The sequence below is a fragment of the Acinonyx jubatus genome, chromosome B1 (assembly GCF_027475565.1).
Source record: "Acinonyx jubatus isolate Ajub_Pintada_27869175 chromosome B1, VMU_Ajub_asm_v1.0, whole genome shotgun sequence".
Classification (NCBI taxonomy): Eukaryota; Metazoa; Chordata; class Mammalia; order Carnivora; family Felidae; genus Acinonyx; species Acinonyx jubatus.
Window position 1 is genome coordinate 197,412,365 of NC_069382.1, and position 25,131 is coordinate 197,437,495.

The 25,131-nt window shown below is 55.6% G+C and overlaps 2 protein-coding genes across 13 annotated transcripts in view; one reads left to right on the forward strand and one right to left on the reverse strand.

Annotated features, from left to right (window-relative positions):
• LOC106982728 (TBC1 domain family member 14) overlaps window positions 1-17,559 on the forward strand; it is a 210,505-nt gene extending 192,946 nt beyond the window's left edge. For all 12 annotated transcript variants that reach the window (XM_053217621.1, XM_053217619.1, XM_053217620.1 and 9 more), the window contains 3 exons: window positions 623-732; window positions 11,147-11,405; window positions 14,942-17,559. In XM_053217621.1, coding sequence (XP_053073596.1) covers window positions 623-732; window positions 11,147-11,405; window positions 14,942-15,007 — 435 coding nt within the window. In that variant the 3' untranslated portion in view covers window positions 15,008-17,559. The remainder of the gene's footprint in view (window positions 1-622; window positions 733-11,146; window positions 11,406-14,941) is intronic.
• CCDC96 (coiled-coil domain containing 96) lies at window positions 17,352-25,102 on the reverse strand. The gene is made up of 2 exons (XM_053217625.1): window positions 18,168-25,102; window positions 17,352-18,038 (listed from the first exon to the last, which is right to left on the reverse strand). The coding sequence occupies exon 1, from the start codon at window positions 24,830-24,832 to the stop codon at window positions 23,093-23,095; it is 1,740 nt and encodes a 579-aa protein (XP_053073600.1). The 5' UTR covers window positions 24,833-25,102; the 3' UTR covers window positions 17,352-18,038; window positions 18,168-23,092.
• Window positions 25,103-25,131: the final 29 nt, after the last annotated feature.

Consider the following 25,131-nt stretch of genomic DNA (forward strand, 5'->3'; position numbering starts at 1 on the left):
TGAGGGACGCACGCTGCCTCCGGTTCTTTTAGACGGTTAACCGGTCCTGCTTCTTAGAGAAGAACAGTGAGCCCACAAAGACTCCACCTTCGCAGCACAGTTCAAGGCCAGCCTTGCCGCACACCGATGGCAAGTTAGTGACCGCTCTGGGCATCCGTTCTCTTCTTTGTAAGTTGAGGAGATGCTACAGTGTAGCTAGTGATGCCCCTGTGACGACTAGAGAAGGCGTTGATGTAGAAATTGCCCGAGCCCGGCGATGAGTTCCCCGTCAAGACGGGTTAGCAACTGCGCAAGAAGACCATTGTATCCTGAAAGCGTTAAGAATGTTGACTTTAGGGGCGCCTGGGTGACTTGGTCAGTTAAGCGTCCGACTTCGGCTCAGGTCATGATCTCATGGGCCGTGAGTTTGAGCCCCGCGTTGGGCTCTGTGCTGACAGCTGAGAGCCTGGAGCCTGTTTCAGATTCTGTGTCTCCCTCTCTCTCTGACCCTCCCCCGTTCATGCTCTGTCTCTCTCTGTCTCAAAAATAAATAAACATTTAAAAAAAAAAAAAGAATGTTGACTTTCTTCTGTAGATTGCAAACCTGTGCTGATAATTGGTATATTTCACATTATTTCCCCAGATGTTGACCTATTTTGCTGCATTTGAGGTATTCTTTGAAGAAAATTTGCCGAAATTATTTGCTCATTTCAAGAAAAACAACTTAACTCCAGACATCTACCTAATTGATTGGTAAGACTGAATTTCCTATGTGTTTTCTCACCTTATTACTATCTATGACTCTGACTGTCCTCCTTTATTCCCTCAAGGGGAGAAATGGTTTCCTGGACCTATTTGTTTTCAGGGCCATGTGTCCATTCATCAAGCGAGGTGTCACTAAACCCCAGGTCTGTGCTGGGCTCTCTGCTGGGACCTAGTGACGAGTGGGGCGCAAGACACAGTGCTCTCCTGTCAGGAGCCCTGTCCGGAGGGAAGGCATGTGTCTGTGGGCGGCTGTGCCGCGTGAGGTGCATGCTGTTAGGAGGGCAAGATGGACAGAGCCCCGGACCCAGGCTTGGGGGGTCACAGCGCACAGAGGTGTCCCATGAGATGGAGCCCAGGCATGATGTGGGCACGCGGTGGTCCAGAATTAGCAGGGCCGTGGCCATCCATTGGTGATGCTGGAGCCTAGAGCCGAGGGTGAGGGGGCAGGTGAGAGAGGTGGGGAGGCCAGGTCGCGTGGGTCTTAGGTGCAGGACTATGGAGCCACCGGGAACGCTTGCGGGCTTTTGCTTGGGGTAAGGACGGAGGTGGGTTCTATCCGGAAGTGAGGCTTAGGTTATTGGGGAGCCTGGGGGCAGAGACAAATAAAGGCGAAAAGACCAGTGCTCGAACTGAGGCTTCAGAAGCTGGGGGACGGTGGGGAACGGAGAGACCGGGAGTGGAAAGCTTTGGGTCCCCGAGAGAGTTGGTGTGCGTGTGTGAGAGAAGGCCGAGAGTTATCCATCTGGTGAGGGGCACGACTATTCCACCAGCTGAGGTCCGAATCGGGCCAAATTGGGCAGTGAGGCTAACGGATTTGGCTTGGCCGCAGTGATTTTGAGGTACCCCCTGCACATCTGAGTAGACACACAGATAGCAGGTGTTAGAGAGTTCTGGGGTTCACACGGGTGGATGTGGCTGCCTGAGGAGGGGGTGGCACGTCACCCCAGAGAGCACGGTGTCTGGGGGCAGACTTGTGGAGCAGAGGTGGGAGGAGTGTGGTTCTGGAACACTCAGCCCTGGTCCAGCCTCTCCTGTTACTTGCCTCGTGGCCGTGTGCTGGGCATTAACCCTCTCTGAGCCCGTTGTCTCATCTTTCGCCTGCAGCGATGAGCCTTGTAGGGCCTTAGAAGGTAACGCCACTGCCCGGCTTACAGAGGGGTTCTGCAGACGAAAACGATGTCACTCGGCCCAAAGGCCCATTTGGGCTTCAGCACCACTCACATAGTGAATCTAAAACTGCTGGTAACGGATTTGGAGCTGGTTTGATTTTTGGTCATCTGAAACGAGGCTCAGGCCCTGAGATAAAGCAGACTTGCCTGCCCCCTTGGGAATGAACCTTTGGGATTCTTGGCATTTGTTGCCTCCACCCTAAACCCCGAGACTGTTATTATGACTCTGCTGAATACTCGCTGGAAACCAGGGTTTGGGGGTTGGAGCTTGTAGCTGGTGTCACTTTGGAGTAGGCATCAGGCCGTGAAGTGACCCCTGGGGCGGGGGCGCTCTGGGCTGGCCTATCTGGCATGTCTCACAGGGCACCCGTATTTAGCAAATGACCTCTTAGATAGGCTCCCCTCTGCACCCCCGCTGGTGCTGCCACGGTGCTAACCGTGACTTCGCCCTGGGAGGGGGTGGGGGTGTGTTGGGAGACGGTCAGACCAGACCGGAGTCTTCAACTTCTGCCTTACCTGTATTAGGGCTCCAACTCACATTCTTAGGATTTCAGGCTGAAAGCGAAGTTTGGAGAACACTGTCCTGGAATAGTGTCTTTCAGACTTTTTCACCCTGACTCGCAAACAGGAATTATTTCTGTGTTGTGATGCAGTGTGTGGCCACGTGCCCAGAAATTCGCTCTGTATACAGGACTGAAACCAGTTTCAGACGATACCTAGCCCTTGTTTTGTGTAAAGCATCCTGAAATTTCCTGTTCTGTTCTATTTATTTAAAAACGTGTTGGGGCGCCTGGGGGGCTCAGTCGGTTGGGCGTCCGACTTCGGCTCAGGTCACGATCTCGCAGTTCATTAGTTTGAGCCCCGCGTCGGCTCTGTGCTGACAGCTCGGAGCCTGGAGCCTGCTTCGGATTCTGCGTCTCCTTCTCTCTCTGCCCCTCCCCTGCTCATGCTCTGTCTCTGTCTCAAAAATAAATAAAAACATTTTAAAAAAATTAAAAATAATAAAACAATAAAAAAAGTGCTGGAGGTCACCCACTCTGATTGATTTTACAGTGCACTAATCTTTTTTTTTTCTTACTGTTTATTTTTGGGAGACAGAGAGAAAGCTCAAGTCCGGGAGGGACAGAGAGAGAGGGAGACACGGAATCGGAAGCAGGCTCCAGGCTCCGAGCTGTCAGCACAGAGCCCGACATGGGGCTCGAACTCACAAATCACAAGACCATGACCTGAGCTGAAGTCGGACACTTGACCGACTGAGCCGCCCAGGTGCCCCCACAGCGCACTAATCTTGACGGGGTCAGCAGGGACAGCGTAAAGAGCACCATCCTTTCCGAACAGGACCTGTTCGTTTCTCCTCTGTCTGGAGGCAGTTATGATCCAGGTGGGGGCAAAGATCAGGGGCACCATGTTGACCGGCGGCAGGGCTTCCCACACAGGGTTTCCCTTAACTCTCAGAACAAGCTCTTGGAGCGAATTGTGACACGTCCGTTTTATAGATGAGAAAAGCAAGGCTCGGAGAGGCAGCGTGGCCTGCCCGAGGCCACAGCTGGCTGGCGTTCAAACTCAGGTTCCCGCTCCAGACCTCGTGCGCTGTCCCACGAGTCCTTCTGAGGGACTTTGTGGGAAGGCAGTGTCACCCGAGCGTTGGGTCCCGTAGCTCAGGCTCCGGAGATCACGTCCGCGCGCTGATGATGCGCCTGGGGAGAGGAACGCCTGGACCGGACCGTCCGTGACGAAAACTGAAGCCAGTGCAGGCTGTCTAGGTGCAAAGGTAGCTCAGGGATTCCACTCCTGAGACCATGGCGATGGGTCCTGGTGGCGCCCGATGCCTCGTGAATGCGGCCCCCGGTGCCCTGGTGAGGCCCCTGCTTTACTGCTTTCTAGAGTAAGGACCAGGTAGGACGTTGTGTCTGCAGCTGCAGCAGGGGCTGGGAGGTAGGTTGACTTGAGCACAGGAAAAGCCACGTTTTCTGGACTTCCCCCTCGCCGTCCACGGTTACTGATGGTCTGCGGTGAGTCAGGGTCTTGGCCGGGTGCTCACAGGTAAGAGCTCAGGTGGGGGCTGGCGGCGAGGAGGAAGCCAGGGGAAGAGCACGTCTTGTTCAGGACCTGCCCTCGAAGCTGACGCTGCAGAGACGCTTGTTTTGTCCTCACGGTGTCCGCGGCAGGCGTAAGCACATCTTAGCCCAGAGGAGGCCCCTGAGGCCCCTGCCCGGTGTCCCACCTGTAGTGAGCGGTCCAGGCTGGTCGCGCTCAGCTTTTGCCTTTTCAGTGTGTCCTGCCACCTTCCCAGAGCCACATGCGCACCCATAGTGGTGGGGCCACACCTGACGTGTGCTGTAAACCGGGGTGGACTTAGGCTTCCGGTTACTAACTGCCAGAGGACGAAGGCTCTCTGGCCTGTTCTGTGTCCCAGGGTCGAGGGCCCCATCTGGGTTGGCTGGCCGAGTGTCCTGGGTGAGCTGTGTGGGCACTAACAGGACCCACTCTTTCCTGCCACGCTGTCCACCCACCGGAGGCCAGCTGGGAATTGTTCCTGCTTTATTCCCAGGATGGTGTCTCTGCACTGCGATGATCACATTCTAGCTTAGAGGCCATTAACCTGGCGCAGTTGGAGAGTCATTCCTCCGGAATGTTCTTTTCTCTCCTTCCACCCCGGCAGTGCATGCCTCCTTCCATCACAGCCCTGACCCACTCTGAGGGCATCTTTTGTTTCTTGCTGTTCCTGCCACGGACCGAGCTTAGTCACCTCCGTGTGGCCAGTGCCGGGCCCCGTGTGGGAGGACGGACACGCGGCCGTTGAACTCTTCAGACTGTTCCTTGTCGCTGTCGAGTGGCAGAATTCTCCAGAGATGTGAGTGGGTTTTGCGGTAATCTCGGATTAGTAAAAGAATCCGCGGCACAGTCTGCGTCATGATTAGCGTCCGGGGGTCCTTGCAGAGCCCGTCGTTACACCGCAGCTCTACCTTGAGCGACAGGCTCAGGGTGAAGTTAAAGTTGGCAGATTTTAGTTTCTGTTGCAGCTTGTACTCGTTTATTTGTGGATGTTGACTTTTGGGTGACAAGTCAACCTACGAGCGCCCCAAGAGCAAGGCTTGCCTCGCTGAGCTCCCAAGTGCCCGGGCTAGCGTCTGGCGTGCACCAGGGCTTTCATCGGTGTGTGTGTGTGTGTGTGTGTGTGTGTGTGTGTGTGCGCGGACGGGGAGGGTCTGAGCCTGCGGTGGGAAGCCCGTTCGCAGGAAGGGCCTGCGCAGCCCGTGTGTCACCGGCACGCCCCCGGCCTGGCCGCACACGGAGCCTGCGGTACAGTGCGGGGCTCCCGTGGTTTGCCCGGTGCTTGCCCGGCCCTGCTCGGGGCTGGGACGTGAGGGCCCAGTTAGAAAGTGCTCTGGGGGCACTGAGATGGACGTGACTGCTTCCAGGATCGGGCCGGGGATCGGACTGGTTAACTGAGTTGGAACAGAGCCTTAAGTAACTGCCTCCCAGTGTTTAATGAATGCACGTTATGTTTGGCATGTTAATGTATTTAATCCTCACAAAATCTAATCAGGCTAAGTGGTAGCTCCTCATTTCTCAGCATCTGTTCTAGCTGCTCGGCCGAGTCTGTTACGAACACGGGGAGGGCGTGGTGAGGTAGGCGGTTGGGGGCAGAGGCTCGTAGGCCTAGGAGAATCTGGGCACAGCTGGGAACTGGGGCCTTGAGGGTCTCTGGTTGTGGCTTCCCTGCAGCAAAGACCGCTGGTGGCTCTTGTGCCTCGGGCTGAGATACACTTCTCCACAGCCGCCCTTTATCTGCAGTTTCCTCGTCTGGAAAGTGGGGGTGAGGATTGTCCTTGTGGAGTTGCAGCGAGGATAAATCGGGTAAGCCGCGTAGACGGTAGGAAGCAGCACTCAGAACAGAAGTCCGCACTCCCCGCCAGCTCTTGCCTGCGCCGGGCCCTTGGGGGTGGACCAGGGTCGGGTTGGTTTCTGAGAGTGAGCCAGGCTTTGGAAGTAGTAGAACCCCTTCTCCCCCTTCGGAACCCCCTTGCTTTCCCGCAGGCTCAGACGAACAGTTAGAACAGACATTGCAGGGAAGGATGTTTTCTGGAAGTTGGGAGGCCTCGGAAGCTGGCCTGTTCCTTCCGCACATCATGGGGGAGACGGATGCACAGAAGCTGTGTTTGGTGTCCTTTATAAGCCTGCAGCCACTTGTTTAGTTCAGCAACACAGAAATAACGTTAATTTGCGTTCGTTGAATTTATACCTGAAGTTAATCGTTTTTTTGTAAGTTTATTTTGAGAGAGAGAGAGAGAGAGAAAGAAAGAATCCCAAGCAGGCTCCCTGCTGTCAGGGCAGAGCCTGACTTGGGGCTCGATCTCATGAACTGTGAGACCCCGACCTGAGCCAAAATCCAGAGTCGGACACTTAACCGACTGAGCCACCCAGGCGCCCCTGAAGTTACCATTTTTGGTATAAAGTGCCATCATACTCGGTGGTCCAGAGGAGAAGAAGCCTTGAATGCTCTCCTGCTACCATGGGGAGAACCCTGCAGCCATCCTGGGCAGGCCTCGGGGCCCTGTCCCTCGTGCCCTCCCGGGTCGGTGCAGGATTGGAGCAGGAGGAAGCCGAGCGCACTGGGCACAGTGAGAGCCCACGAAAGGCTGGAGACGGGAAGGGCGGGAGGGCCCAGTGCAAACAGCAGCCCCCTTGTTCCTGCTGCTCCGACCCCGACCCTGACCCCGACCCCGCTGTGGGGCCAGGGCAGAGCCTGGTGGAGCGGGAGCTGAGCGCGTGCGCTCTTGAGCTGCGTGAGCGGTGCCTGCTTAAACGCCCTCTGCTGAGAGGCAAGCGGGAGGACCGTTTGAGCGTCTTACTCACAGTAGGTGTTGGAAGCTAAGTATGGTTTCAGATCCAGGCAAGTGTCTGCGAGTGTGGGGTCAGAAGTGGTCTTGGTGGAGCAGGCGGTTGACACTGGCACGAGGCCCCTCTCCGTGGGAGCCGTGCTCCTGCAGGAGGGGTGGGAAGAGGGTGAGCGGACAGAGGTGTCTGCCCTGGAGCCCGAGGGGACGGAGCCACGCGACCCTGGGCTTGAGGGGCGAGGGGCCGAGCCCTGGTTGCTGAAAGCCTCAGAGTCCACCAGGCTCAGGGGAGGCGCAGGGCAGACCAGGGGGCCATCTCGGGGCTGAGTGTGATGAAGGAGTGCGTGGCTTTGGGCCCGGACCGTGCCGTCCCCGAGACTCTGCGGGCCGAGGTTGGTGGCTATTGGGAAAGATACGGGTCTCAGCGCCAGCACCGGTCAAGAAACCAGGCCAAGCCCACGGTCCCGGAAACGGCCTTCTAAGAGTGAGAGGGGATTTACAAAATGTTGTCTTTAAAAGGAGCATTTTATTTAAGGTGTGACGTTCGGGGCCCTGATGATTCTGTGTCTGCACATAAAACGGTGAATGATGTGCAGTGTGACTCAGCTCACTTTCCTACATGGGAATGTGTCGGGGATCAGTTCAACGTTTGTCATTCTTCCCTGTCTGGTGCTGGGATGCTGCCTCTGTTTGGTACCATCTCTGCACCGACTGTCGCCAGCCCAGAGCCCTCCTGAACTCCAGGTCCTAAATAAAGGATGAAATCATTTGGCCACTTGGACGTCTGACACTCAGACCGCGTGTCCTCACACTCACCTCTTGACGTTGATGACGCAGCCAGAGACCCCACGTCTCCTTAAGCGACAGCTCCATCCTTCAGGTTGCACGGCTGAAACCCAGCGTCCTTGACTCCTCTGTTGCATTTATCCACCGCGGAGACCAGAGTTCCTCCGCTTTGGCTGCCTCCACTGCGGCCTGCCTCCTCTGACCTCGCCTGGGTGGTTTCAGCGGCTGCCCAGGGAGGCCCGTGTCCGCGACGGGCACGTCTCAGCACCGTGGACAGGGGCCTCGTCAGGTCAGACCCTCTGCCGGTTTTGCCTTGCACGTAGAATAAAACCCAAAGACCTCGTAGCCGCCAGTAAGGCCCGCCCGTGCTGGGCCCGGGTCTGCACGGGCTTCTCCGTGGAACTCTCTCCTTTGCTCTTTTTGCCTTCGGCCCAGCGACCTCCTTGTTCCTCCTCGACTGTGCCAGGTTCACTCCTTCCTCACATCTGGAGACACCTTCCTTTGGCTGGACACCGTCCAGACCTCCCTTGGCTTGTGGCCTCTTTTTCAGGGCTTTATGGACACGCCGCTTCCTCGTCCATCCCGTTGAGAAGTGTGTGTGTGCATTCACACGTGTGTGCACATCCAGGCCGGCAGTCCGTGTCTCCTACCCCTGCTTGTGTTTGTTCAGCGTCTGACACGCTGGGTACTTTATCCCCTTTATCCCCAGAGGGCGGGGAACTTTGTCCCTTTGTCTGATGCCACGTAGCCTCGTCACCAAAACACAGAGATTAGCGTTTAGCAGTAGGCTCAGAGGTACTTACCTTCACGGACGGACCGATCTGCTCAGCGTCAGAAGGGCTCGGGTGTGGGCAGTTTCCGCATGCAGCAGCGGAAGAGCCTGGTATGGATGGACGCGAGGCCTCAGCAGGGGTGTGTGGCGGGTACTGGCCGTGGCGTTCTTGATCATTCAGATGTTTACTTTTACAAAGCTCAGGACGGCTAAAGTAGTTTGTGGAGATGCACACGTGAATCTGAACCCAGGGAGGTCACGTCACACGCATTTTTTTCGTTGTTACTCTGCTCTTTGCCTGTTGCTTTGTCTGTTTTCCGATAATTTTTTATTAAGACGCTGCTTTTAAGATGTCACGGGTTTGCTTTCCAGGAATGAACTGGCAGGTGAGAGAGTATCTTGGAGGAGGTCAGTTCTGCACTTTTTTTTATAGCGTTAATAATGTGCATTTTGTAGGTAGAACTGAGAATGTTCTCTAGATTCAGACTAGAAACAAAAAAATCTCTTGGATCTCATGAATAAATAAACTTAAAAAAAAAGTGGGGCGCCTGGCTGGCTCCGTCGATGGAACGTGTGGTCTTGATCTCTGTAGATTAATCTCTATAGAGATTACTAACAATAAATAAATAAACGTAAAAAAGTCTCTTGGATCTTTCTTTAACTGTGTTTTCTTGACCGAATGATAAAATGGTTTTCCGTTTTTGAGATGTTAACAATTCAGGCTTAAGTCTTGTTGTGACTTTAAAAAACAAAGTGTCCTGGGGCACCCAGCTGGCTCAGTCCGTGGATGATGTCAGGGTTGTGGGCTTTTAGTCCCACATTGGGCATAGAGATTACTTAAGAATGAAATCTTTAAAAATAAATAACCAGATAGATAGATTAACAGCCAGGTTTCAACAGTGTCTCGCCCGGTACCGTGTAGAGCAAGCAGTCCAGTCGTTTCGGGCATGGGCTTTGGAGTCCGGTTCGCAGCCTGGCTCTGTCACTTACCGGTGGCAGGACCTGGGACTCAGTTCCCTGTGGTCAAATGAGCTAACGGAACCCGTCTCCCGGGGTGGTTCTGGCTGTTGAGTGGGGGGTGCTTGTGATGTGCCTGCTGTAGTGCCCGGCACATAGTAGGTCCTCAGTTTAAACTTAGCTCTTGTGGTTTGTATGAGGTAGGGCCTTCCTGTGACACTTGTCTGCCTGTTCCATCGTCTGGGCCGAATGAAATCTAAATTGTTATGCCTTCCTTAAAACTCTTGTTAGAGTTTGGTAGCCTTGGATATTTTGGGGTCTTAATTAGCATGCTCTTTTGCATGCACGCCCGGACTGCCTAAAGTGTTCCTCTGGGCTCTGGGGGAAAGGCTGTTTCTGGGGCTGAGCACGCTGCCACGTGAGAGTTTGGAGTTCACTGCAGACAGGAGAGCCCGTGCGCGGGAGCCTCGTGAGCGCGTTTGCCAGGATGGCACAAACTTGCGGTGGCATCTATCATAGGAAGCAGAGTCCTGCTGTTGGAGGCTGGATGTTACTCTCTGACCAGGGCAGCGCCGTAGTCTGAGTCCAACACTGGAGCCCCGGTGCCTTCACGGGCCCTGTGTGTGTAGAGCTGGCACGGGCACTACGGGAAAACTGAAACCGTGGACGGGCGATTCTCCGGGAGGGACAGGGGACGTGCCCCAGCCACTGAGAAGCCCCACTTCTTTGTCACATTTTTTAAATTGTTGAGAGAGAGCGAGAGCAAGAGTGAGCGAGGGGCAGGGAGAAAGGGGGAGAGAGAGAGAGAATTCGGAGCCTAGAGTGGGGCTCGAACTCATGAACCCTGAGTTCATGACCTGAGCCGAAGTCGGGCACTTAACTGAGCCACCCGGGCGCCCCGAGAATCCCCACTTCTGATGAACACTGCTGCTGGGGAGGAGGTGGCGAGAGCCGCTAACGTCTGGGACACTAGAGCAGATTGGCGGAGTGCCGACTCACTTACCTACTCGGCAGAGACGGCCGGGTGCTGTGCCACATGCTCGCCTGGAGGGAATTGGCCAGGGTCCCTGCTCTTGAGCGTCTCTGTGGGGAGCAGCAGGGCAAACACGAGTTATAAGCCCCAGGGTCAGAGGGAGCATCTGGCTGGTCCTGGGGGTCAGCAGACGTCCTGGGGATGGCACCCAGGCTGCGTCTCCCGGCTGAGGGAGGAGGGTGGGTTCACAGACAATCCGTTTGGCCTGTGTCTCTTTGGATTCGCCTCGCTTTGTGACACGGGCACTTTCCGGGTTAGAAATGCTTAAACCCGAGGATGCAGTTGGTCACCCAAGATGGTATTTGTTGGGTAGTTTGGATGGTAATTGTCACCGTATTTTAAGAGAGTGCCTGTGCGCTTCACTTTTTCACCTGATGGTTTCCGTTAAGTACAAGATCGGTTTCTCGTGGAAGAGTTTGCTTTGTTCCTTCACAGACTCCCAGGGGGAGAAAGTACACAGCACTCTTGAGAAGTAACGTGCACATGCCTACACTGGTTACAGGGTTCTGTTGACTGTTTCGATTTGCCTGAGACTCTAAGCTCTTAACCTTGGGTCCAGCGCCTACCACAGAGTAAGCACATCGTCGATTCTCGATAAATACTTGTTGAATGGGTGCAATCAGAGTCAGCAATATAGAGAAGGTACAGAGAATCTGCATGAAAGCCGATAGTGCTTTTTTATAAAACCGGCCTTCAGAATGAATGTGGGCCTCGACCCCCGCACCTTGTGTCTAAGTATGAACATCACTGACTCAGGGAGTGTTCTTAACGAATTAGGCCTGAATTCCGAACTCACTCTTTGTGCCATCTGAAACCTGAAAAACTCAAAACTTTTTTTTTCCAGGATCTTTACCTTATATAGTAAGTCTTTGCCCCTCGACCTGGCCTGTCGCATATGGGATGTGTTCTGTCGTGACGGGGAGGAGTTTCTGTTCCGCACGGCCCTGGGCATCCTGAAGCTGTTTGAGGACATCCTGACCAAGATGGACTTCATTCACATAGCCCAGTTCCTTACGAGGCTCCCAGAGGACCTGCCCGCGGAGGAAGTTTTCGCCTCCATAGCTACAATTCAGATGCAAAGTCGAAACAAGAAGTGGGCTCAGGTAAACGGATCCTTCGTTCTCTTTTCCCTGCAGAGCAGTTTGGCTCAGTAGCATGACTGAGGAAGTTCATTGCTGCCTTTTGAGAAACCAGCCCTCTCTGAAGAAAGTCCTCCTTGGACTGGAGATGAGGAGCCTGGGTTTGAGGCTGGGCTCTGCCACGGGGGGTCATCGGATGGACAGGTGGAGGGGCGGGTAACAGAAGCCTCTCAGCCATTCTGCAGTGGCGCCGGGGGGACCCTGTGCTGTCCACAGGTTAGAAGGCATTTTGTAAAACCAGGCGCCGCCGCCACCACCCCCACTGCTGTGCTTGGCGCCGGGCGGAAGGGATTGTCCCCCATCGCTGATCAACAGACGAGACCCACAAAGGCGAAATGCTTGCCCTCAGCGGTCAGCGGAGGGCAGGAGGGCTGAAGGGTGGCCCCCCTGGGCTGTGTCCTCTGGCCCTCTGGTGGCTGAGTTGGGGGAGTGGCTGAGCTGCCCTGTGGGAGCGAGTCCAACCTGGGCCTCCTTCTAGATCCCTCTCACCTCCTCTGGACGTCCCGTCTAGGGTTGTCCCCTGGGGGATTAGCCGGTGTTGCTGGTTCCAAGTCTTTATTGGGCAAAAAAGGAAAAAAGCCTTGCTTCTTACAGGCTTATTTGAGCCTTACAGGCTCAAAGCTTGTCTGAGCGGTAGGTCGCACTGGGAAGTTATCTGTGGATGTTTCTACTCCCCTGTGTATGCCAAACAGCACATCCCTCATTTACCCTTTGTGTTAGTGGGAGATTTCAACGATTTTTTTAACGTTTGTCTTTTTGAGAGACAGAGAGCATGAGCAGGGGAGGGGCAGAGAGAGAGAGAGAGAGGGAGAGAGAGGGAGGGAGTCACAGAATCCGAAGCAGGCTCCAGGCCCTGAACTGTCAGCACAGAGCCCGACCCGGGGCTCGAACCCATGAGCTTTGAGATCATAACCTGAGCTGAAGTCAGGCGCTTAACTGACTGAGCCTCCCACCACCCCCCCCCCCCCCCAGGTGCCACCTTTATTTTTTTAAGCAATTTTTTTAATGTTTATTTATTTTTTGAGAGGGTGTTAGTGGGAGATTTTAAATCCATATACCCCACCTTTTATCCCTCCTTCTGTATTTATTGAAGAAATGAGGTCATTGGATCTACAGGGTTTCCCAGGGTCTGGATCTTGCTGGCTGTACCCTTGCAGGGGTGTTGACCGTGGTCTTCAGTATGGGCGATTTCCTGTAAAGTGACTGTTAGATCCACCGGCTTGATCGTGTTCGGGTGTTTATGTTTGGTCGTAATACTGCGAAGGTGATCAGGCTCCAGCAGCCTATTTATTTTTATAACAGTTTTATTGAGATGTAATTTATGTACCATAAAATTCACCCTTTTGAAAGCGTACGATGGAGTACATTGATTAACCAGAGGGAAGTTCCCCTGTCACCTGGGTCTGCTGTCCTGGCCCTTGAGCTGGCCCCTTCTGTCCTTGCTGCCCTGTGATGTGCTGTTCGGTCTGGCTGGCAGACTCCCTTCCCGTCTGGCTCTTTTGGGGAGAAGCATGGCTGTTGTGACGGGACCTTGGGCAATACCATGAGGTGCTCCCCTGGTCTTAACTGGGGGCGGGGAGAGGCCCTGTTTTGTGCTGAGGGTGATGGGCTTTGCATTTCTCAAGTGCTGCATACGTGGGTGAGCCTTGAAAACCGTGTGTTGTGTGTGAGAAAGCCAGACGCCGAAGGCCACGTGCCCTATGATTCCGCTCGTACGCAAGTCCAGGGCAGGTGAGTGGTTCCCCAGGCAGTGGGCGAGACCGGGCAGGGTAGCGGGGACGGGAGTTCGCAGGGTCCTTCTTGAGGCGGTGCAGACGCTCTAAAGCGGACCGCGGTAGTGTCGCACACGTGGATGGACACGCTACACGCCACTGAGCGAGCGGTACGCTCTCACCGGACAGATGACGCGGTAAGGAAGTACGCCTCAGTAAAACTGGGACAGAATACGCTCGGCTCGTTTGTGAGCAGGACTGGCGGTCCGCTTAGCAGGGATCTGGTGACAGGCAGAGAAAGAGCCTTCCTCTGGTTAAGAAATAAGCGGACGGTGCGAAATGAAGACACGGGGCCATAGGTTCAGGATGGTTGAGAGTGTGAAGGTGGGCACTGCCTGGGCCGTGTGCGCTGCGCGGGAGGGTGTGCTGCGGTCTTCCTGACGCACCTGCTCACGGTGGTTCCCTGAAGTCGCGGCAGTGAGCCGAGGCCTTCCCTGGCAGCCTTCATGCAGCTCGTGGGACTGTGCCTACTGTCTACACGTGCAGTCATGGGTCTGCCGACCTTCCTTTGCTTGTCACTGGTACCCAGCCCGCACATCCCCATGTGTCCCCCCCGCCGACAGGCAGGCGCAGACACACACACACGCACGCGCGCGCGCACAGAGGGAAGGAGGAAACCCAGGTCTTCTGTGTCGCTTCTTGTGTTTTAGGACAAGGTAAAAATGTTTGGTTAAAGGTAGGTCAGAGGCTCGTGAACAGTAGGACGTTTTCTAATAATGGGATCGTGATAGTCGTTGGCCTGATGCTGGGGGTGCAGGTGGGCGTCGAGTTTGTACCATTCTAAGTCCCACAGGAGTTGTGGTCTGTATACATTCTCCCAAATGCTGTGCTTCGGGTTAAGACCCTGGCGAGCTTTCCAAAACCAGTAGACGTCCGCGTCTGCTTGGCAGTCCCATGGAGGCAGAGCTGGACGGGGGACCTTTATCTACTGTTAGTCTTTCCGTGCGATTTATTTGAAACCTACAGAAGATGTTTCTGCTCTACCCCATGTAATTTGTGATTCAGTTGAAGTCACACAGGGCCTGGCCTCAGGAGATGAGCGCTTGGTTCTGGAATCAGGCAGATCCAGGTTGGAACGTGTGTGCTGCTTGAACAGCCGATCTCTTGAGCGCCCGTCGTTCAGGTGCCTGACTGCGGGGCTTGTTGTGTGCTAACAGCCGCTGTGCGCGAGCTGCGCCGACTTAGGGAGCCCTTGCTGTTGCCACTGCTGTGTTAAGCCGTCGCAGTGGGATGTAGTGTCTTTAAAAACGAAGGTGTTAACCAACAGCCGAGAGAGCACAGAGTTGGGAGCCAAGTCACTTTGGGGAAGCTCGGGAGGGCCTGAGAAGAGCCCGGGTCTGTTAGCACGGTTTGCTGCTGAAGCAGAGAGGCAGGCAGGGAGCGGCCGCGCTAACGGTCCGGGGGCGCTCGTTGGCGTGCTGGAGCGGGTGGCCTGGCTTGGGGGTGGTGAGCCCAGGGGCTGGAGCCAGATGTGGGAGGAGAACCCTGTAGCCCCGTGTGGACATTGGTACCATGGCTGCTGGGACATGGTTGTGGGACGTTAGCCGGAGGCGGCACGGTTGGATTCTCAAGTCTGGAAGAGGGCCCTGGCTGCGGGTGTTGAAGGCGGAACAGGGCAGCGGCGGACGTGGGGAGGCAGAGGCCCCTGCTAGGAGGCCGTGCGTCCCGTCACCACACCTGTGTCCAGTGTCCTTGCAGATCACCCACGGGCGTCCCCTGTGCTTCCAGGTACTGACCGCGCTGCAGAAGGACAGCCGGGACGTGGAGAAAGGCAGCCCGTCGCTCAGACACTGAGGGGACAGGCGGACCCGCGCTCGGCACCGAGCAGACCTCCAGGTGGCACCTTGCGTGGCTTCGGACGCACGCACGCACGCGCTGACCGCGGACGAGAACGGGCTGTTTTCACGTTTGATCCTAACACTGGAGTTGGCCTTAAACAAAACAAACAACTTTCAAAGAACTACACCAAGGCTTAGCCTTAAGAAGCTCGGTGGAAAGATGAGCCAGTGTTGACCAGGGCCAACACTGCGTACTCTGCATGGTTTCAACCTAAGGCAGTGGCTAATCCCCCCCTCCCCCCTCATTTCAGCGAAAGTTAATTAAATTGTCATGCTTTTATGTCAACTAATGAAAAGTACATTACAGTCTTCCTTAGCCAAGGTGTGTGAGAAATCCTCCCGGGGAGGCCTCGGAGAGGTTATTGGCTCATTTACGTACGTGAGTAGGGAAGGGGTTGTCGATTCTGTTCCCGGGACGACCTGTCCAGAGCTGGAGGTGATGTTTTCACAGCCCACCTACCCAAGCTTGTGGGAAAGGAGAATGGGCTGTCCCAGGGCGGTCACGCACGAGTGCCCGAGGGCTCCCTGGGATTCGACCTGACCTCTGGGTTGGCGTTTCTCCATCGTGGCCTTGACAGAATCCCAGCACGAGTCCCATGCACGCTGAGGTTCCGGGGCACCCGTGCTCTCCGAGATTGCTGCGCCCTCCAGCTCCTGAGCAGAAGAGCTGCTCACACGGACGGCCCGAGACCTGGCGGAAAGAGCACGGGAGGACCCCCACGCCTCCCATCTGCGGAGGCCAGGCGGCTGGGGGGGGGGGGGGCGGGGAGCCTGCTCCCTTGCTGTCACGGGCTGCTGCTCTTTCTGTTGTCACCTGAACGGCAGGACCGGTCCTGGTACCAGATGTTCCCTCCTCGCGTACTCGGCTTCAAGGTAGACCGAGGTGAGGGCCGATGAGCAGGCCGCACGCTTCCAGTGGTACGGACGACGGGCCACTCGGGGCTCTCGGGGTTTGTCCTGTGCGCCTCTCCCCACGTTAGCTGGTTTCCCCCAAGTTCATCAGCCGGCAGCTTTCTTGTTCTGACTTTCCCTTGACTGACTTTTACGAATTTTGTTGTAAGAGCTTTGTTTATCCAAACTCAAAGACACGAGCGGTTTCACACGGAGTAGCCCAAAGGACGGGCAGCTGTGTGGAAGCCGGCTCCCGTGTGCCAGCCGGGCTGTGCGAGTGCCCGTGGACGGGGCGAGGGCACCGTCGGTTGCGCCCGGCCCTCCGCCGCCCCCTCAGCTGCACGTCCGCCCTCGGCCCCGAGAGCAGGCATGCGGCAAGGAGACCGGCAGGGGGCCGGGGCCCGACCGTGACCTCGCCCTTACGGGTTTTCCGTGCCCACCACGTCCGCTGCCGACACGCGCAGGTGCGACGGCCAGTTGCGGAGCCGGGGCCCCGTTCGTGCCCTTCACCCCAGCCCTCTTCCGTGTGTCCTGTTTTCTCGAACTGCCTTCGCCCCGTGTCTACTTAACCGAGTTCTCCCAGGAGGTTGTAGATCATCTTGGATACACTTTCTGCCTCAGCCTTCAAGTGCTGACTCTCCCCACCTCTGGGGGCGGGGAGGGGGGCGTCCCGTCTTCACCGAGGTCTCGCGCTTCCAGACGCAGCCGTCCCCGGACACCGCGATGCTGAATGTAACCCACACTGAGCCGGCCCCTCGCCCGGCCCGGCCGTTCCTCCCACACGTGCTGACTTGCGTTCCGTGATGTGGGCGTTCTGTCCGGAAAGATGTATATATTTTCTTACTGTACATAAAGATGTTCCTAAATCGGGACAGGAAGCCACGCCACAGGGGCATTTGTGCCACTGCCGCGGAACGCGTTTGTGGGACGTCACGTGCATTCAGAACCCAGCCCTTAACCCTTTTTTGTCCCAACAGTTGGACGTTAAATCTCTTTCGATTTACGTCACTACTGATGCATTAAGTTTTTAAACGGGATCCCATGCCGACCGGGAATCCTTAGCGAATCTTTAGCTCGGAAGAGGTTTTCGTGACCTGTTCAGGGACCACGTGAGGTCTTGCGGTTTGATGTGTCCCCCTCACAGGCCGGGGGTCCTGAGTCCCCACGCAGGGTCCCGCGGCCCCTTTCCGCAGAGGGCAGCAGAGGGCACCCGGCCGGGCATCTCTGTTGGACGCTACCGTTGAGGAAAACTGGAAACAAGTAGAAATGCCACGCCCCTTTGGAAGTCTGCACTTTCCCCTTCCTGTGCCCGCGATTTCCAGGACTTCAGGCTCGCGACCTTGGCGCGTCTGGCACTTTAGGCTCAAAAGCTGCGTCCCCACCGGTCCCTGAAAGCTCACCTAGAAACATTGTTCACTTTAAATGGTACTTTTTAACTGCTCAGTTTTTGACTATTTTAAATAGTTTGCTGATAGAAAAATTCCTGATAATACTTGCTACATATCATGTTTTAATTGCCTGTACAGTTAACCTTTAATTTTATTTAGTAAAGTCTATCAAATTAGGACTTTTTGAACTGTAAATATGTGGTTTTATTAAAGTCATGTAAAATTGTTACTTGTGTTCACTGTCGCTTGGTTTAAAATTGAAGTTCCCACCTTAAAAATGGCAACACCTGACTTCGAGCGTCGTGCTGGTTGAAAATCCGAGGCCCAGTTCAGTGAAGGAGTTAATTTGGTCAAGGGATTTGGGAGTTTCGTGTGCCCCCACCCCAAGCTGAAGGGGAACCTCAGACTTGCCCACCCCCGTGGTCTGGTGCCGCGTGCCGCCAGGCTCGCTGCTCACACCTCTGCGCCCGACCCAGCAGCTGGTGCACACTCACCCTGGAGCCTGCTCGGAGTGCTGGTGTCGCGGTCCGGCACCACCGCCACCCTCCAAGTGACCGTGGGCTCCTCCCGGGCTGCTGTGCACCTCCGTCCCTGTCCGTGGCTGAGAACGTAAGTGTCCGAGAGGTCACGTGTGTGCTCACGTTCGTCGGTGGGGCGCTGGGCGGTTGGAACCAAGGGCTGGAGGCCCGGGGAGGAGCCTGTCGAGTCCTGGCCAGAAAGTATGCGGCCCTTGGGGCTCCTGCCTTCTTTGTCCCCAGGCGGACTTTGCCGCCCCTCCAGTGTCCGCGCCCTGGGGACCTCCGTACCCTCCGCCCCAGGACTGGCCTCCCCGCTGACCTTCCCCAGGGACCGCGCAGCTCACTGTCACGGCGTTCGCCATCTCTGGCCCCCAGCACAAGGCTCCCATCTGTCCTCACGAGGGGGTCCCGTCGCTGCCCTGGGCCACAGTTCTCTTTTCTCCACTTGGCGCAGGCTCTGAGGGACTGTGGCCGCGAGGGTGGCCACGGTGGATGGCAGTCGTGTCCTGGGGCTCACTGCACCGCTTCACCCACCCCAGGCCCCATTTCTCTCCACAGCAGCCCTGTCAGCGTCCCCTTTCCGCGGGTGCGATGCCGAGAGCTGGTCTGCTTGGACGGGCCTGGGGTTCAGACTCTGGCCCTGTGGCTCCTGGGCCCTTGCCGGCCCCCTCCCCAGGGCACAGGCCTTCCTCCTCTGGCCCTGACCTCAACTCCCAAGTGCGGGGTGCGGGGCGAGGCCTGGATTCATTCACCCGAATGCCTCCTGGGTGTAAGGCCCAGCCTGCCGGGAAGGAGGCAGCCATGCCAGCCAGCTCCGGGAGGACCTTGGGGACGTACGAGCCTTGGGGATGGAGGTTGTGGACACTGGGGGCGGACAGTTCAAACACCCAACGTGCACCTGCCGCGAAAGCCCAGAGAGGGAATGAGATACTCCAGCAGCACAGGGAGGGGTCCCCGCGGGACCTTGAGGGGAGCCGCTGGCCAGCAGAGGCAGGCCTTAGAGCCAAGGCGAGTCCTCAGATGGGGCCGTGGGAGACGCCACAGCACCCAGCCGCCCACCCAGCGGCTCGCCGTGACCGCAAGTCCCCGGGTATTTCTGCGAGGCCTGGAGCGCTGGCTGGCTCAAGGCACCTCGGGCTCCTCCGTGAGCACCACTGCGCCTGCAGCCGGCTGGCGCCAGGAGGGGGTGCTCCGCCGGGCACGGCCACGCCAGCAGAAGTATTTAAACTGCATCAGCCTCATTTCTCTTTTAAAAAGCGTACCAGCTTCCATCCCCTGGCTCGTGAGGATTAAAAAAGATGCTGAATTACTTGTCATCAAAAGAAACGCGTCACCATAGAGAGCTAGATTCGTGCTCTTGACATACAGACTTTCGGTGTCTGAACTCTTGGTGAACTTACGAATTGTAAAAATCAGTGTCTTCCCTCTAATTATCGGATGCATGTTAAATACAATTTGGAAATGCCCCAAAGCACACAAAAAATAAAAATCATAATTTCACCACCTAGGAAAGACACTTTTTTCATACGCTTGACTTTTTCTTACGTTTACCCCATCGTACCAGGGAGCACGCTGAGGTTTAGAAACGTCGAGTGTTTGTCCCAGGTCACAGAAGGGACCAGAATCCAGCTCAGCCTGATGCCAAAGCCTTCATTTGCGGGTGCTACACGGTCTTCCTCCTCGATGCATCTCTGTGCTCATCGTGGCATCTTTTGGGTGAAATATTAGAAGCCTGCATCAGGGAGAAAGCTGGGGCGGGTGGAAATGTATTCATTCAAACCTGTGCCTGTTCAGACTGTGGTTACGACAGGAGCATGCCTGGCAAGCAGGAGGTGTGGGCCCGAGCGGTGCCCAGCCTGTGTGGCCCCTGCTCCCGCCGGCCGCTCAGAGGCGGGTCCCCCCAACCCGGAGTCGTTCCCGACCATATTGCTTGTACAATTTGTCCTCACGAAGACTGTCTTCCAAGTTGAAAACGGAAGTTCCAAAGTGGGGTGCATTAATTTTGAGTGACTTTATCATATCAGACAGGCATCCCCGACCAGGGGCAAAAATCTAAATTATGGCTCAGACCAATTTACAAAGAAAGAAAGCGTTTGTTTGACCACTTAGGTAATTTTATAATCTGAAATGGGTAAGTCTCCAAAAATGACTTTCACCTACTAATTCCTTTTCAGATGCCTTGGGCTCCATGTAGGTACTGCCTGATTCCCTCCTGACCCTGGGGCCACAAACAGACAAAAGTGGCCTGGGACACTTCTGACTCAGACCCATTTATTTTTTTTTAATATTTGAGAGACAGAGAGTAGGGGAGGGTCAGAGAGCAGGAGAGAGAATCCCAAGCAGGCTCTGTGCTGTCAGCACAGAACCTGACATGGGGCTCGAACTCACAGTGAGATCATGAACTGAGCCGAAATCACGAGTTGGACACTTAACCAGCTGAGTCAGCCAGGTGCCCCTCGACTCGGACCAATTTAAAAAGAAGTTTCACGTAACATCTCAGATTTTTCTGTGCCTGCATTTTGCAGGCCCGAATTTTTGACAAGGTGACAAAATCTCTAGCCTTTGATTTTAGAGATTTCTAGTCCAGCCCCGCCCCCCTCCCCCCGAAATCTTCTAGAGGAAGGGAGGCTCTTCGGAAGTGGTCCCTGCCAGAATGGACTCGGTCTCTGGAGTGGTGTCCTTCCAAGACCCTGTCATTCTCATTGCTCCTACTTCTGGAGACATCCTCTTTCTACCTGTGATCATTTTAGAACCCGATAGAGCACTTAGCAGTTCCTGGCATACAATAGGCATTCAAGTAACTTATTTTCAGAAGAGGAGAGTGGCATGATGTTGATGTATTAACCCGGCAAATTATGGAGCACTGATTATGTGTTAGGCTTTGTATTGACTACTGGGGAGGACGACCGTCTACTTACCCTGAGGGCCTCTGTCTCACTGGGGTCCAGAGAACTAAGCAGACGGTCATAAAGCAGTGGGTCAGAGGCTGGGATGGGGCTAAACACAGGCGGCCGTGGGGCACAGAGGGCACATCAGGAAGACGGGGGGGGGGGGGGGGGCGGGGTGTGGCATTCCCTCCTCTGAGGCAGTCGAAAGAAACCACGTGTGAATGCATGGCTATTTCACGATTAAGAGCTCTCCCGTAATCTAATTAGGACCCTCGCTAGGAAGTAATCAACACATTCTTGGTCTTCTAATTAATTGTAACATCTCCAGCATGAGATAATGTAATTGGAGAGAACGCCGGTAACTCTGCAGCTTAAAGCAATGCCAACTTCATCAGTCTCTCTGTGCTCACGAGAGCCTGGTTCAGGGCTGGTTCAGGAGTGCTTGGTTCAGCCTTGCTAACTGCCAGTGGGTCAGAGTCAGCTGAAAATACCCATTTCCCCCCTAGCGAACCCAAGGGATACGCACTCTTGCAACGAAAGCTGCTTGCTTGGGGAAGGCAGGTGCCTGTTGCCAGTTGCACTTTGAAGCCTTCCCAACCACAGAAGAACCCAGTGGCCTGTGCTGCTTTTAGCCTGAGGCACGCGGAAGATGAAGTTCCATTTGCTCGTGAGTTACACCTTCTCTTTGGCCTTGAGGAACCGGGTAGAGGGGAGAAAACGACTGTAGGGGAGAAGGAGGGTGGAAGCAGGAAGTGAATGCTTTTTACTCCCCCAGGTTGGGTAAGCCTGATCCTGTAAAGGAGTGTATTTAAGCTGTAGAAGTTAGAAAAGGGATTTTCACCAACCTTCATTGGCTTGAAAGGGAACGTAAGATCGCATCACCCAAAGGTAAAATAATTGTGAAGTACCCACGACCCACCGAGTCATCTGCCTAGAGCAGGCCTTCTACCATTGTGTCAAGGTGTTCAGCACCAAACAGGTCACTCCTCCTAGGACCTACTTAAGTTTGCGGATGGGAGAACACTTCTGATCTCACATCTGCACGGCTCAAAATTCAATTTACAATTAGGCAGAGAGGCGCCTGGGTGACTCAGTCGGTTGAGCGTCCGACTTCGGCTCAGGTCATGATCTCGCGGTTCGTGGGTTCGAGCCCCGCATCGGGCTCTGTGCTGACAGCTGGGAGCCTGGAGCCTGCTTCGGATTCTGTGTCTCCTTCTCTCTCTGTTCCTCCCCCCGCATGCACTCTGTCTCTCTCTCTCTCACAAATTAAAGATTAAAAAATTATAAAATTAAGGAGAAATAAAGCCAAACCCCCAGCTCCAGAAGCATCGGAGGAAACTGCAAATGTTAATCACTGATTCTGGATTAAAGAGGCAGACCTATCAGGCATTTCTTACATTAACACAAGGAATGATAGACATTTCAAGAGTGGAAACAGAGTAAAATCATGTGCATAGTGAGGGCCCAAGATCCACAACTATCTTGCTGGAAACAAAAGGCTCATGGACAGTTGGTAGTCACTATTCCCTATATTGTGCACCTGGCCAAACGCAATACAATCATCATTTTGTCTTCACTGGAAAATAAAAGTGCATGTTTTTGTATAGACAAATGTGTTTCTTTAGAGGATCCAAGAAAACATTTCATTAGAATTGAAGACCGTCATTGAGCCAGAAACAAACGTGAACGGTCAAGCAGACTGAGCCCCCTCTCATGGCAAAAGGAAAGAGGACAAAACCACAGCTCCTTTTCCTATGTATCATTTCTCCTGTTTCCTGCGTCTTGTTTCTTACCCAGTCTTGTTACCCAGTCGCTAGTGCTGCCTACACACACCACAGTTTTAGATTCATCTAAAGTAATCAGGGAGCTTTGAATTGAGAATGTACTACATATTTTAAATGTTCAGGACTACATGTTTTAAAAATTCGAAGGGGATTTAATAATTGGCGTGCACAGGAAATTTCTTGGTCCCCTGCCTATTTGTCAGACCCTCCCACACGCGGAGGAGGGACCATTTTCCTCGGGATTGGGGCATTGAAATTATGGAATTTCTCAGGTAAGGAAAGGCTTTTTAAAAGACAGCTTCTTGTGAGACGTTCGGGACACCGAGCCATCCCTGGTGTGTGTTTCTCTGGGCCTATTTTAGTTAACGCCATGTAAAACCGACTGTTAACCCCATTTTGCTCTCAGGACAGACTTGGAAGCTGAAAAATGATGAGGTCGATACAAAATACAGCCCCATTCCCAATACTGTAGGCCTTTTAAAGATGGCCACGAGCGGAGAATCGGATTTCACGAGGGCGGAGAGTCGTTGCGACGGAAGGCGCTCTGCCGGCCCTTCCCATCGTCGTGTGTGTTAAGATGGGAGAAAGGCTTTGGCTTCCCGCATCTTCTGCTTCACGCCTCTGCAGGACATAATGAGCCCGGCGTGATGGCGCTTCAGGGATTCCAGACGCTGCCTGAGCAGTTTTGCCTTGTCCACTTTCTCTTCCAGGTCGCAAAGGAGTGGCTCCTTGCCCAGAAGCCCACACTTCTGGTTCAACTTGATGTTGTCAATCCTCAGGCCGTCCCGGGCTTTCTTAGTCTTGGTCAAGATGTCCCTCCTTAGGGCTACCTGAGCCTCAATCTCCAAAAGCTGTGACTTCTTGCATGCATTTTGTAAATCCACGAAGTGTAGCTTTTCCTTCACGTGGGTTACGATCTGCACGTTGTGGGTCACCTTGTTGCGCAGTTTTAAAAGTTCCTCATTTCGCTCCTCGACTTTTTCATTGAAGGTCTGGTTCTCAATCTTGAGCTGTTCGAAATCGATGAGGAGCAGACCCTCGGTCAGGTCCTCCTGGGCCCTCATCCGGGTCTCGAGATGCACCAAGCTCTGTTTCAGCTGCACGTTCTCTAGCCTCACGGCACTCATCTCCTTCTCCTTCTTATCCTCCAGCGCCTGGATCTGCTCCACCTGCCGCAGGGCGGCCTGGCGACCGCCCCTCATCCAGGAGCCGCCCATGGCCTGCACCATCACCTGCTTCTTGAGCGCCTGGAAGGCTCGCCATTCCTTCTCCGCCCTGGCGAGCTCCTCCGTGCCCTCCTGCTTCAGCTGCTCCAGCTCCTGGTGATACCAGTCCAGGTCGTCTGCCCGCTGCTTCCTCAGCTCCTCCAGCATGGCCAGATAGCGCAGGTACGCTTGCTCTTTCCCCGGGGCCTCGGGCTCCGCGCCCTTGTCGGGCACCTGGGCTGCATCCGGGCCCTTCTTCTTGCGCAGCGCCTCGGAGATCTTGTGCTGCAGGTAAATGTTGTAGCGCTGGTAGTGGCCGCGCTCCGCCACCAGCGACTGGTACTGTTGCAGGAGCTCAGCGCGCAGCTGCTGCTCCTGCAGCCTCTGCACCTCTTCGGTCCATTCACCGTCCTCATCGTCGAGGCTCTCCTCCTCATCTTTCAGCTTTACCTGGCTTCTCCACGGGCTTCTTAGCAGGCCCAGCTCCTCCATTTCCTCGCTCTCCGCCCCCTGCCTCTCCTCCCCCTCGGCCTCCCGAGCTGACACAGCCTCTTCCCGGCCGGTGGTGGACAGAGGCAGAGAGACCTGAGACGGGGCTTCCTTCCTCCTGCGCGGGACCACCGCTGCCGCCACCTTCTCTCTTTCCTTCTCCTCCTCCTCCTCCTCCTCCTCCTCCTCCTCCTCGTCCACCTCCCTGTCCCCCTCCTCCTCCGTCTCTGCCTCTGCCTGCTCCTCCGGTTCCGCGAGCCCGTCTTCAGGCCCCGGCTGGGCTGTCTCCTCAGGCCCGGCCTCAGCCGGCTCCGGGGGCTCGGGTTCCGGCTCAGGCTCGAGCTCGGCCGGCCACTCCGGCTCTCCGGGCTCCGCCTCGCCCCCAGCCTCGGTGGCCGCCGGCCCTTCCCGGGGCTCGGCGGGTTCATCCTCGGCGGCGCCTCCTGCCGAAGCCTCTACGGTCCCCTGCTCCGGTTGCGACTCCGGCTCCGGCTCCGTTGGTTCGGCCGGGGACTGGAGGCCTGAGATGGCCTTGACCCCGGACAGCTTCGAGGACAGGCTCGCCACATCTCCGTCTTCCGCCTCGGGGTCCCCAGGGTTCTCGGAGAGGCCGTCCATCCTTCTCCAGCTCCGCAGGCACTACCGATCCCGGACGCCGGCTGTTGGGTTTCCAGGGGCAACCAGGGGCGCGCGCGGTGGGCCCGGCGATTGGCCAAGAGTAAGGCAGATGCCCGGCCCCCCTCTCCCCGCCTCCGGAGACAGCGAGCCAATGGGAGGCCGCGGACGGACGACGGGCGGCCTTGATTGGAAGGGGGTGCAGGCTCGCGCCGCGCGGCCTTCCCGCCCATTTCCCGGCGCCGGGCCTGGGGCGGGGCGGCCTGGAGGCACCGCGGGGAGCGGGCGGCCGGCGCGAGCGG

Excerpts from the sequence above, each read along its gene's own strand:
- CCDC96 (XM_053217625.1), bottom strand. The coding sequence starts at position 24,832 with ATGGACGGCCTCTCCGAGAACCCTGGGGACCCCGAGGCGGAAGACGGA.